We start from the raw sequence: 14259 nt of genomic DNA on the forward strand, positions 1-14259 counted from the left end.
AAGCCTAGGGGAGACGCATTTGGCTGAAGCCTGCGCCCAAAGCCACACCCACCGAGAGGCCTTAGGAAACTTGGGGTTTGCTTGGCAGGACCCGGGCTCTGGCAAGCAAACTGGGGAATCCCGCGGCGCGAGCTCCAGTCCGGCCCGGGGTCAGGTCGGCTGGGGGTCCTGGCAGCGGCCCGCGCCCCTCCCGCCCCCGCGCGGCCGGGCCCCGCGGGTCCGCCAGCCGCGCCGCGCCCCGGCTCATTTGCATAGGGACGCGCGCGGCACCGCGTGCGGGAGGGCGGCGGCGGCGGCGGCGGCGCGCGCGCGCCCTGACAGCTCGTCCCCGGCTCCCGAGCTCAGCATGGCGGTCAAGGTGACTCCAACTCTCTACTGCTGCCTTTATTGCATAAGAGACATCCCGAGGGCCCCGCGTGCAGCCGCCCCCCTCCCCGCTTCCCCCCACTTTTCCCCCCCCCCTTCTCTGCCGAGTTCTCGAGCTAGCGCGTGTCGTGGGGGCTCCAGATTTGCGGGCGGTGGGAGAGCTGTGCGGGGCGGGACCGCCGGGAAGAGGATGCCCGGGCTGGGGGAGGGGACGGAGGAGGGATCGCGAGTGCCCGGGGCTCTGCCGACGACCGCGGCTGGGAGCGGGGAGAGGAGCGTCCTGCCCTGCGTACGCGGGCTTGTGTGGAGCCCGGACTAGGGGAGCATCGGAGAGGGAATGGGAGGAAGTGGCACGGTAAAGCCGGGGGTGGGGGGCGGGGGCTGCCCGGGGCATCGGTGCATCGCGGTGGGGGAGGGGCAGCGCTAAGTAATCGGGGGGTCCTCGGGACGGTGGAGGCCGTGGGGTTGACATTGGCGTGGTTAGGTCGTGGGATGTCCGACGTATCCGCATGGGATTGGGGGAGGGTGGGGGAAGAGAAGGGTGCTGAGATAATTCTATGCTTTTATTGCTTGCCATCGGGAAGAAAGGCTGCTAGGCCAATGTTGCTCATTTGGGGGTTTTACCCCACTCCTTGTGGCTCCCTTCTTGTGGGTCTCTGGGTTTGATGCTTGGTGGTTTGCCCCTGCGTTAGCTAGTCGATGTGGCGTAAAGTAAAAGATTATACCTCGCTGGTTTCCCGTTCCTGTTCCGAGGAAGCTGTCTGTGTCTGTAACTTGGCTGTGTCTTTAGGCCATTCACACCCGATTTTCCCACCTCGCTGTCATGGATCTGCAATTTGACAGGTGTTTTCAGCAATTAGGGCTTTGGGGTTGTTTTATCCTAAACATCCTTAGAAAAGACGAGAGCATCGATTCTTAGTGGATGTGACCTGTAATCTTAAAGAGATACAGTGGTCTCAAGTGAAGCATTAACTGGTTTTTTTTTTCTTCCCCTTACAGGTGCACACAACCAAGAGAGGTGATCCTCATGAGTTGAGAAACATATTCCTACAGGTAAATTAAAGCATTTGCATTGAGAAAAGAAAAAGAGATAATGTAATCTTTAGTCCTTTTCAAGCATTAACTTACAAACATGGCTAGACAGTGTAATTGATAATTCTCTTAGTAGTGGCTGATTAAAAGATTTCCTTTATATTTTTCTTTAGGTGAGTTAAGTTGTAGTTTCCCTATTTATAAGTGAGCCTGCATGTTATTTGTTATACAGAACAGAAACTTATAGGTATTCTTAACCTCTCTCCCCCTTCTACTTATTTTTAAATAGTATAACCATAGGTCTTTGCTGGGGGGTGGGGTTGTTGATACAAACAATTACCCTGTAAGATTTTAGCAGGGATCTCTCTCTCTGCTAAACTGAGATCACTTACTTGGCTGTGGACTTAGAACAACAACAAAAAAAGTTGGCTGAGTTTTTATTTTGCTTTCTTAAATTTCTGAGGTGTTTCACTAAATATTGTATTTTTCTCTGCAATCTTTTGAGAACTTCCTATTTGGTATCTGCGTTCTGAGTGGACACTTTAACCTTGGGCAGACTTCCTGCTGGGTATTATTTTCCTCCGTAAAATGAAAGGTGACCTCTAAGGTTCCTTCCAATTCCAAAAGTCTATGATTCTAAATTAGGAACAGATTCTAACATATGCTTGATGAGCCTAGGCTAGATGACATTTTTATCTTGAGACATGTGGTTTCTTTAAGCCCTTGTTGGGAAGGAGGCTGCATGGATGAGCACAAACGCTCATGAAAGGAATTAGTAAAGGCAGGGAGAGTCGCTCAGTTTTAGAGCACTTGCCTAGCTTGTAGGAGGCTCTGGATTTGGTCCCCAGCACCAAAAGAAAAGAGTTGTTAATAAAACAGCATTTATCTTTTTTAGACAAGAGTTTCACTGTGTAGCTCAAGCTAGCTTTGAACTTCTTTTTTTTTTTTTTTTTTTTTTTTTTTTTGAGGTAGGGTTTCACTCTAGCCCAAGCTGACCTGGAATTCACTATGTAGTCTCAGGGCGGCCTCGAACACAAGGTGATCCTCCCCCGGCAAGCTTTGAACTTTTGATCCTCTTGCCTCAAGCCTCTTGAAGTGCTGGTATTATATACCCCAGTGTTCCTTGAGAACCTTACACTTCTTGAAAATTATTAAGATAAGCATCTTTTTTTAGCATAAAATTAATTGGAATAAAACACCATTCATTGCTTGAAACTCTTATTCTTCACAAATATTCTTGAGGAGTTAAAAAATATCAGTAATAACATCATGTGCATCTTCAATGGTTTCATGAGGAGTTCATATGATATAATTAAATTTATTCTCTGATTAAGCAGGTATGGAAGTAATTAGTAGAGATGCTGTGATTCAGTGAAAAGAATATTTTTTAAAAAGTTTATTTTATTTACTTGAGAGAGAGAGAGGGAGAGAACGGGCATGCCAGGGTTTTCAGAGCCTGCAAACTGACTCCAGATGCATGTGCCGTCTTGTGCATCTGGCCTACCTGGGTCCTGGGGAATTGATCCTGGGTCCTTTGGCTTTGCAGGCAAGTGCCTTAACCACTAACCCATCCCTCCAGCCCCAAAGTATTTTTAAAAAATATTTTTATTTATATGCATGTAGAGAGAGAATGAGAAAGTGAATGGGAGAGAGAGGGAATGGGTATGCCTCTTGCCACTGTGAACGAACTCCAGACACTTTGTGCATCTGCCTTTATGTGAATACTGGGGAATTCAACCCAGGCCATCAGGCTTTGCAAACAAGTGCCTTTAACCACTGGGCTATATCTAGCCCTGAAAAGAGTATTGGTCCAGGTGTCAGGAACAGTGGTTTAATTCCTGGACATGCTTTTCTCTAGCTTTTGTGCCCTTAAGCTAATTATCTAGACTTCCAGGATTCCATTCTCTCATATGGGACACAGTGGGACCATAGAGCACAGAAATTGAAGTCTTTTCAGCTTTAAAAATATTATGAAAAAAAATCTGATTCTGTAGATTTGGTTTCTCTTTTTCTTTACTTTTTTTTTGTTGTTGTTGTTGTTTGTTTTGTTTTGTTTTTCAAGGTAGGGTTTTCCTCTAGCCCAGGCAGACCTGGAATTGGAATTCACTATGTAGTCTCAGGGTGGCCTTGAACTCATGGTGATTCTCTTACTTCTGTCTCCCAAGTGGTGGGATTAAAGGTGTGCGCCACCATGCCAGGCTGGTTTCTTGGTTGTGTGTTTGTTTGGGGTGGGTAGTGGTGGTGGGCGTGTTAGACCTTAAAGGTACCAGGAGAAAGCCCAGGACTTTGCTTAGCCCTGTGACAAATTTCAAGCCTTCGATTTTCAGCTGATGTTTTGTATATTATTATTCTTTTATTGTACATCATCGTTATTATTTTGTGGTGCCAGAGATCAAACCCCTCACACATATTGGCAAATACTCCCAGTCCTTTACATTATTTTGATGTTGCCTGTATTTTGTTATACTGAAAACTTGAGGAATTTATACTTGCATATATTGGGTGCCTTTACCAAAAGTTTTATAATAGATACTTATTATTTATTAACATCATAGATATAATAGGTAAAATACTTGCTAGCTATATCTTTCTTTAGTAGTTAACATGTTTACACATGCTTACTGAAGATTGTTGGCATGAGTCATGTGCTTGTATTTAGTTTAGTAGTAATCATCAAATTGAATAATCGAAGAAGAATTGAGCCAACATTGGATTGATTCTCTTTTCTGAGGCTATCTCCAGCTCTCCAGTCTGTAATTGAGGAAGTGAAGAACAGTAAAGATATGCATGGCTTGAGGTAGCGCAATTGAGGTGGCTTGCTGAGAATAGAGGGTAATGGAAGAATGACAGTTGCTGACACATATTGATTATTTAGAGTGCTGTACATTGGCCCAGGGTTCTAAGTCTGTTATGTTAATTTTCATAATGCTCTTATGAGGTATGTTTTGGATGTCTGTTACAAAGATAAAAACTAAATGACTTGGTTAATGTCACTTAGTTCATAAGTGGTACAGACCCGAGTCAACTCAAACCCATGCTGTTTGGTTGTTATTTATTTTTGTCTTTTTTTTTTTTATTTTTTTTTTTGGCTTTTCGAGGTAAGGCTCTCGCTCTAGTCGAGGCTGACCTGGAATTCACTACGTATTCTCAGGGTGGCCTCGAACTCACTGGTGATCCTCCTACCTCTCCTTCCCAAGTGCTGGGATTAAAGGTGTGTACCACTATACCCGGCTGGTTGTTACTTATTTTTAAAGAAGAGTAGGTTTGGGAAGATGAAAATCACTATGCTAACTTGAACATCTAGGTAGTAGAAGAAAGGATCTGAAAATACCACTTTGGATGCCCTTTAAAACTTGATTCATTTAGCTATACTTTGAAAGGCCTTTTTAAAAAAAATTTATTTATTTGTAAGCAGAGAGGTACAGACAGTTTGAGCACACTGGGCCTCTAGCCACTGTAAATGAACTGATACATGTGCCACTTTGTGCATCTGGCTTATGTGGGTAGTGGGGAATTGAACCTGGGTTGTTAGGCTTTGCAAGGTAAGCACCTTAACTACTGAGCCATCTCTCTAACCCTCCCCCCGTTTTTTTTTTTTGAGGTAGGGTCTCACTTTAGTCCAGGCTGACTTGGAATTCACTATGTAGTTTCAGGGTGGCCTTGGACCCACAGCAATCCTCCTACCTCTGCCTCCTGAGTGCTGGGATTAAAGGTGTGGGTCACCACACCTGGCTGTTTTTGGTTTTTAAACACAAGATTTTACTGTATTGCCTAGGCTGTATAGTCTTCCTGTCTCACCTGGGCTTTGGAACCCATGCCGTTTTTATGAAAAAAAAATTATTTATTATCAAGGAGAGAGAGACAGAGGGAGAGAAGAGGGAGAGAGGGGAAATGGGCACACCAGGGTCTCTTTCTTGCCACTATAAATGAATCCAAGATGCATTGGCCACTTTGTGCATCTGGCTTTATGTGGGTACTATGGCATTTTTTTAAAACATTATTTATTACAGACCGAGGGAAGGAGGGAGCAAGGGAGAGAGAAAGAGAGAGAATGGGTGTGCCAGGGCCTCTAACCACTGCAAATGAACTCCAGACACATGTGCCACCTTGTGCCCCTGGCTTATGTGGGACCTGGAGAATTGAATCTGGACCCTTAGACTTCATAGGCAAGCACCTTAACTGCTAAGCCATCTCTCCAGCCTGGTGCTGGGGGATTAAACTTGGGCCATCAGGCTTTGCTAGCAAGCGCCTGTACCTGCTGAGCCATCTCTCCAGTTCTGGAACTCATATTCTTAACCCTACACTACATACTTGTAGGGTATTGAAATGGGGTGATTTTTGAAAAACACAGAAGTATGCCAGTCTTTGGCAGTTGTATTTTGCTGAGAAATTAGGGAAAAAAAAATCTGGTTACTTCGGTGATCAAATATAAAAGTGCTTTTATGCTATCACTGCCTAGAAGAGTTGGCCTAGGAGTTTGGGTTGAAATCAGTAGGGAGGCACTGTGTGCTTCTGAGTGGGAAATGAAAGTGGTAACTTCCAGCAGCTCTGTGTACATTGGATAAAGTGTAGAGGCAGTGGAAGTAAGTGAGGCTGCCAGCTAAGAGGCTATTGAAATAATTCTTGTGGGAGATAATGACCTGGAGAGGCTTTTTTTCTGGAGAAATGGAAAGAAAGGACAGCACTTGGGACTTTACAGGAAGACTCTATTGGGTTGGGCATTAAATATGGAAGTGATGAAGGAGTAGGAAATCTAGCATGGTTAGGCTAGATATTAATTGATAGGGCATCTGTCTTGGGAATGGGGAAGTGAAATTTGATTGCTCAATAAATGTGGCATGCATTACAGTCAGGTTAGGACAGATACAAGTTTACATCAGTAGTAGATGCATCTTTGTTAGGAGGACTAGATGTATAATCAACAGGCTAGAGAGCAGGAGTTGATTTCTAGGTGATGTTCACAGTTGAAGTGGGAAGGAGAAGGACTAGAACTGGGGAGAATAGTCTCAGAACTTGAGTATCACAAAACAGGTAAGTCAAAGGTTAAAAGATCAATCATTCTGTTAGTATAATTCAAAAAAGATTTTAGATCATTTGAATTTAGTTTCATTGGAGCTTGCTAATTAAAGTTACATAGAAAATATTTAAGTCTTAGAACACAATGAAAAGTCAAGTGTGGAAGCACATGCTTGTAACCCAACACTTGGTAGGTTGAGACAGGAGGCTCATGAGTTCCAGGCCAGGCAGGATTACATGGAAAGACCATGTCTTTCTTTTAATTATTTTTTCTTTTCTATTTGTGAGGAGAGAGAGAGAGAGAGGGAAGGGGAAGAGAGCAGAGAGCAATATGGGCATGCTGGGGCTTCTTGGCATTGCAAATGAATCCCAGATGTATGCACTCCTTTGTGCATTTGGCTTTACATGAATACTGGGGAATCGAACCAGAACCAACAGGCTTTGCAAGCATGGAGCCATCCCCCTAGCCCTGAATGACCAATGCTTTTTTATTTTCAAGGTAGGATCTCACTCTAGCCCAGGCTGACCTGGAATTTACTCTATAGTTCCAGGCTGGCCTCAAACTCACAGCAGTCCTCCTACCTGGACCTCCTGAGTGCTGGGTTTAAAGGTGTGGACCACCATGCCCAGCTTGCTTTGGAGTTTTATTAATTAAGACATGGTCATCTTCCTCCAAATGATCTAAAATCTTTTTTGAATTATATTAACAGGCTTGATTCCCCAGGACCCACGTTAGCCAGATGCACAATGGGGTGCATGTGTGGAGTTCGTTTGCAGTGGCTGGAGGCCCTGGTGCTCCCATTTTCTCTCTCTCTCTGTCTGTCGCTCTCAAATAAATAAAAATGAACAAAAAAAAATTAAAAAAAAGAAGCATTGTCGGGCTGGAGAGATGGTTTAGTGGTTATGGTATTCACCTGCAAAGACAAAGGACCTAGGTTTGATTCCCCAGGACCCATGTAAGCCAGATGCACAAGGTGGTACATGTGTCTGGAGTTCATTTGCAGCATCCAAAGGCCCTGGTGCACCCATTCTCTCTCTTTCTCTCTCCACCTCTATCTCTCTCAAATAAATGAATTAAAAAAAAAAGAAAAAGCCAGGTGTGGTGGTGCATGCCTTTATTCCCAGCACTCAGGAGGCAGAGGTAGGAGGATTGCCATGAGTTTGAGGCCACCCTGAGACTACATAGTGAATTCTGGGTCAGCCTGGGCTAGAGTGAAACCTTGCCTGGGGCTGTGGAGGAAGCATTGCTATATAAAACATCAGTGCTGGGAAATAGCTCAGTTAGTGAAACACTTGCCTACCAAACATGAGGACCTGAGTTCACTCCCCAGTATCCACATAAATACCAGGCCAATGATAGGAAGAGGTGGACGGCATAGCTGCCCATGGTAGCTACATCTGTAATACTAACACTTAGAAGGCTGAGGTAGGAGGATCACTGTGAGTTTGAGGCCAGTCTGGTACACAGTGGCTTCCAGGTTAACCTGAGCTGCAGGGAGACTTGCCTCAAAACAACAATAGCAAAATACCCAAGAGGTGGATGATGACAAACCTGATAATGACACCAAGATTACTGTACTTTGGCCTTCACATACACCCCCATCACACAAGTATACACGTACATGCCAAAAAGAAAAAGAGAAGTATTTCAAGCATAGAGAAATAGGTTCTTTTTCTCCCTGCGTTCTTTATTGCTGTTAAAATTTGATGAGCTTGAGCTGGAGAGATGGCTTAGTGGTTACGGAACTTGCCTATGAAACTCAAGGACCCATGTTCAACTCTTCAGATCCCATGTAAGCCAGACATACAAGTGCTCAAGGTCACACATGTGCACAAGGTGGTCCATGTGTCTGGAGTTTGATTATAGTAGCTGGAGGCCCTGGTGCACCAATATTCTCTCTCTCTCTCTCTCATTCTTTCACATGAAAAAAAGGCTAGTGTTGGGCTTGCCTCAAAAAAGATTTAGAAAAATATGATGAGCTATATCTTTTTATTTTTATTTTTATTTATTTATTTGACAGAGAAAGAGAGAATGAGAATGGGCGCACCAGGGCTTCCTGCCACTGCAAACGAACTCCAGACCCGTGTGCCCCCTTGTGCATCTGGCTAACGTGGGTCCTGGGGAATTGAACCTGGTTCCTTTGGCTTTGCAGGCAACCACCTTAATCGCTAAGGCATCTTTCCCTATATCTTATTTTTAGCTAATAAAATAAGAGATATTCGCTAGTTGTCTACCTTTCCCCGCCTCAACTCAAGTTCATGAAATTGAAGCACAACAAACGAATTCTTAGGTGTTCAACTGTGCTATAATTTTACAACCAGTTGTCAAGCTAAGATTTTACTATTACCACCCTTATAACTGTCATTTCTTGATTTATGTCTTTCTTCTTTTACTTCTCTCTCACACACACTGTTATTGACCCAATTTTGCTACATCAGAAGTATACGGTAGCGCATGGGTACAATGGAAGCAATGAAAAGGCAGGGGAGGTGGGTGAACAGGAATGTGACAGGCTGTTGGTTATAAGCCTGGCAAATGTCAAAATGAAGAAAATCTTGTTTTTGCTTTCTTGCACAGTAACAACCTTTATAATGTTTAAAGGTCTCTTAATTTTTTTACTTGATGGACTTTATGGTCATTTATTTATTTATGTATTAGATGATAAAAGCAACACATGCTGAAGCTCTACCCTTTCGCAAGCCAGATCAAAGATTCACTGAGATATAAAATTCATATATAGCCAGGCATGGTGGTGTATGCCTTTAATCCCAGCACTCAGGAGGCAGAGGTAGGAGGATTGCTGTGAGTTCGAGGCCACCCTGAGACTCCATAGTGAATTTCAGGTCAGCTGGGCTAGAGTGAGACCCTACCTCAAAAACCAAAAAAAAAAAAAAAAAAAATTCATACACACACACACACACACACACACACACACACGTATATTAAAAAAAATTCTTTTTTTTTTTTTTTCCAAGGCAGGGTCTCACTCTAGCCCAGGCTGACCTGAAATTCACTATGGAGTCTCAGGGTGGCCTCGAACTCATGTGCTCCTCCTACCTTTGCTTTCCAAGTGCTGGGATTAAAGGCATGCACCACCATGCCTGGCTTTAAATATTTTTATTTATTTATATATTTATTTGAATGAGAGAGACAGAGAGAGAGAGAGGAGAGAGAGAAAGACGCAGAGAGAGGGAGGCATTTAGAGAATGGGCACACCAAGGCTTCCAGCCACTGCAAACGAACTCCAGATGCATGCGCCATCTTGTACATCTGGCTTACGTGGGTCCTGGGAAATTGAACCTAGGTACTTTGGCATTGCAGACAAGCGCCTTAACTGCTAAGTCATTTCTCTAGCCGAAAATTCAAATAATTTGATTCCTATTTTTTTCTTCACTAGCAATACTTTTTTGGTTCTGTTTGTTTATTTGTTGCTGTGCATCAAGCCCAGGGCCTTGCACCTACGACATGAACTACGACCCTAGTCCTGCCTTGTTTTATTTTTACTTATTTATTTTTTCGTTTTTTTTCGAGGTAGGGTCTCACTCTAGCCCAGGCTGACCTGAAATTCACTATGTAGGCTCAGGGTGGCCTTGAACTCATGGCAATCCTCCTACCTGTGCCTCCCAAGTGCTGGGATTAAAGATGTGCGCCACCATGTCCGGCTCTGCCTTGTTTTAGATAACAGAGTAAGTACATGATCATGCTAATGTATATCAGAAGTGAGTCTTTCTTGGAGCTTTTATAATATATACTTTTTTGTTTTTTTTTGTTTTTTGAGGTAGGGTTTCGCACTAGCACAGGCTGACCTAATGAACTCCCGATGCATGCTCCTTCTTGTGCATCTGGCTTACGTGGGTCCTGGAGAATCGGACAGGATCCTTTGGTTTTACAGGCAAACACCTTAATTGCTAAGCCATCTCTCCAGTCCCCTAACATACTTATTTTGTGGAAGGAAAGGGCCTTTGCTTGATCAAATATTTGTTTGTATGCCACATTTATTTTTGGCTGAGAAGGGAATTAAGCAAGGCTTTTAGCAAGGGACCCTTTTTCTTTTGGCATAACATTAGGGCTATGTTTTCAAAATGTCATTTTACACTATAGAATTAAAGTTACACTATGTGGGCTGGAGAGATGGCTTAGCGGTTAAGGCACTTGCCTGCAAAGCCAAAGGACCTTGGTTTGATTCCCCAGGACCCACGTAAGCCAGATGCACAAGGTGGCACATGCATCTCGAGTGGCTGGAGGCCCTGGCATGCCCATTCTTTCTCTCTCTCCTTCTGCCTCATTCTCTCTCTCAAATAAGTAAAAATTAAATATTAAAGTTGCAGTATGATTATTATGAAAAGGAAGTAACATGTACTAGGGTCATGGAAGAAGAGGATGTTTGCTCTTATATAATATAGGTAGAAACAGTAACTCTGGAAAAGCCATTTGGCACTGGGTTAAAATAAAAGGTTGGGCTGGAGAGATAGCTTAGTGGTTATGGCACTTGCCTGCAAAGCCTGAGGACCCAGGGTTGATTCTCCAGTGTCCACATAAGCCAGATGCACAAGATGGCACGTGTCTAAAATTCGTTTGCAGTAGCTCGAGGCCCTGGCATGGCCATTTTCAATCTCTCTCTCTTCCTCTCCTTCCCTCCTTCCCTGTCTCTTAAATAAATAAGTGAGTGAAATTTTAAAATAAAAGGTATATAGAATGGGATGTAATTTGCACATTATTCTAATCCCAGCATTTGGGACTGAGGCTGAAGGATCATAAGTTTAAAGTTAGCCTAAAACACGAGACTAAGTCAAAGAAAAAAAAAAAGAGTGGATGCACTGGGATTGGGGAGATGGCTTAGCAGTTAAAGGTGCTTGCCTGTAAGCCCAGGTTCTGCTCCTCAGTACCCACATAAAGCCAGATATGCAAAGTGGCACATGCATCTGGAGTAGCTTTGTTGAGGAAGGGTCTCACTGTAGCCCAGGCTGACCTAGAACTCACTGTGTAGTCCCAGGCTGGCCTCAAACTCAGTGATCCTCCTACCTCTTTGTCCCTCAGGTGCTGGGACTAAGGTGTGCACCACCACACCTGGCTAGGTTTTTTTTTTTAAACTTATTTGTAAGCAGAGAGAATCAGTGTGAGAAGAGAGAGAGAATGGGTGCGCCAGGGCCTCTTGCCCCTGCAGATAAACTCCATATGCATGTGTCACTTTCTGCATCTGTCTTTAAGTGTGTACTGGAGAACTGAATCCAGGCTTTCAGACTTTGTAAACAAGTGCCTTTAACTGCTGAGCCATCTCCTTAGTCCTTAGGTTGCTTGCTGACTTGATTGTGAGAAAAAAAAAAAAGGAAAACAATGAAAGTAGTCGAGTGTGTACACACTAAATTTTGAGTGCATAAGAAATTTAAAATGTAAGAACTTATTGGGTGGGGATATAGCTCAGTGGTAGAGTCCTTGCCTATTGTACATAAACACCTGGGTTGATCACCAACATTGCCTTTCCCCCACAAAAAGCTTATTCAGAACCTAAAGCTAAAGAGGGTTTCCCAACATAAACTGAGTTGAATAAACCCAGTAGGGATGCACAGAAGAGGATCTGTTGTTTAATTAGCCATTCCCATTAATGGCTTTCACCAACTCTTTAGCATATGGGAATTGAAGATGATACTTTTTTTTGTTTTTTAAAAAATATTTTATTTACTTATTTGGGTGTGTATGTGTGTGGGTGGGGGAAGAGGAAGATAGAGAGAAAGAGAGAATGGGCACACCAAGGCCTCTAGCCACTGAAACAAACTCCAGATGCATGTGCCCACTTGTGCGTCTGGCATATGTGGGTCCTGGGGAATTGAACTGGGGTCTCTAGGCTTCGCAGGCAAGCGCCTTAACTGCTAAGCCATTTCCCCAGCCTGAAGATGATAATTTTTATCTTCAGTGAAAGAATTCATAAGCTATATAGTGATGATGACAATGATAATAATAAAATTTTTTGAAAAGCTGGGCATGTAACCCCAACATGAGAAAGGCTGGGCAGAAGACTTAAGGGTTCAAGGCCAACCTAGGCTACAGAGGGGGAAGTCTTAGGCCTACCTGCATCCACGACAGCCTGAGCCTTATAGTGAGACCCTATATCAAAAGCAAAATAAAAAGAAAAGCTTAGATATTAGATATTAGACTGGCACCGTAGTGAAACTTTGTCCTGGGCTCATTGAGAAGGACTGAAAAGGTAAGAAATTTTGGGGCTGGGAGATGGCTCAGCAAGTAAGAATACTTGCCACTCAAGTATGAAGATGTGAGAGGTCTTGAATTTGATCCCAACACCTACATAAAAAGCTGGGTGTGGTCACAGTGTGTATAACTCCAGTCCTATGTGTGTGTGTGGAACCAGAAGGATGGCTGACTATTCCAGGTTCGGTGAGGGACATATCTCATGACACAGAGAAGTGGTAGATTCGAATATCCAACAGCCTCCTCTGGCCTCTGCAGGCATGTGCTTGGAGGACGCACATGCATACACACACATACCACACCATGAATCCTACACATATACTTGCCAAGAAAGGATAAACTCAGTGTTATTAAATGCCAAGTAGTAATATACAGGTCAATACTTTTTTTTTTTTTAATTTTTTTTTTATTTATTTATTTGAGAGCGACAGACACAGAGAGAAAGACAGAGGGAGAGAGAGAATGGGCGCGCCAGGGCTTCCAGCCTCTGCAAACGAACTCCAGACGCGTGCGCCCCCTTGTGCATCTGGCTAACGTGGGACCTGGGGAACTGAGCCTCGAACCGGGGTCCTTAGGCTTCACAGGCAAGCGCTCAACCGCTAAGCCATCTCTCCAGCCCCTTGTTTGTTTTTTGAGGTAGGGTCTCACTCTGGCCCAGGCTGATGTGGACTTCACTATGTCATCTCAGGGTGGCCTTGAACTCATGGCGATCCTCCTACCTCTGCCTCCCGAGTGCTGGGATTAAAGGTGTGCGCCACCACGCCCAGCCTTTAGCCCTTGGTTTTTGAGTCCGGGTCTTACTGTGTAGCCCAGGCTGGCTTTGAACTCCTTTTGTGGCCCAGGCTGGTCTTCAGTTCTCGGTCCTCTTCCCTCATGCTGGGATTACTGATACCACACCTGGCTTCTAACATGGGTTTGAATCCTCATTTCATCCTTTTTTTTTTTTTTTTAATGTTTTATTATGTTTGCTTTTGGAGCCTGTTTCCTCAGCTAAGAAGGGCTAATTATACTTAGCCCAGAAGGTGGTTATAAAAATGAAATGAAGTAGTAAAAGCAATACCTGACATAAATCAGACTTAGTTTCTTGTCTCCTTCCTTCTAAGTAGGGATAAGGACATTTTTTTTCCCCTGAATTGTACATAAGCACTTTTCCTCTTTGTATAACTGCTGGAATTGATAAAGTGACTTATATGTTATATTTATGACTATGTTTATGTAATCAGTTAATAATGTTCTTAAGTCATGCACTGGGGTATCTTTATAATTGGCTAGGCACAGAAATACAATCCCGAGAGGTGATTTTTCTCATCTGTCAGGTTCTGAGGAGATACGCTCACAGTATGGGGCTGGGAGACCTGCGGCAGGTATTAGCAGAAATTTTTTTTATGAGGTAGGGTCTCGCTGACCTGGAATTCACTATGTAGTCTCAGGGTGACCTCGAACTCACTGCACTCCTCCTGTCTCTGCCTCCTGAGTGCTGGTATTAAAGGCGTGCGCCACCATGCCCGGCTGTTAGCAGTTTTTTGTTTTTTTTGGGGTGGGTCCCTTCAGTTGCTCAGTCTGGAGGATAAAAGTGGTAACAGTCCAACTGTAGGCTCTCTTAGTACATACACAATCATCCTGTTGTTTTCTATAGGCTT

The 14259-nt window shown here is 43.8% G+C and overlaps 1 protein-coding gene across 2 annotated transcripts in view; it reads left to right on the top strand.

Annotated features, from left to right (window-relative positions):
- The first annotated feature begins 308 nt into the window (after positions 1–308).
- Slc25a12 (solute carrier family 25 member 12) overlaps positions 309–14259 on the top strand; it is a 102130-nt gene continuing 88179 nt past the window's right edge. Inside the window, exons 1-2 of one of the 2 annotated variants that reach the window (XM_045147751.1) lie at positions 309–358; positions 1366–1419. In XM_045147751.1, coding sequence (XP_045003686.1) covers positions 347–358; positions 1366–1419 — 66 coding nt within the window. In that variant the 5' untranslated portion in view covers positions 309–346. Of the gene's footprint in view, positions 359–586; positions 722–1365; positions 1420–14259 lie in introns of those variants that run through there. The other variant, XM_045147750.1, reaches the window with a different exon arrangement.

This window comes from Jaculus jaculus, chromosome 4 (genome assembly GCF_020740685.1).
Source record: "Jaculus jaculus isolate mJacJac1 chromosome 4, mJacJac1.mat.Y.cur, whole genome shotgun sequence".
NCBI classification, from domain to species: Eukaryota; Metazoa; Chordata; class Mammalia; order Rodentia; family Dipodidae; genus Jaculus; species Jaculus jaculus.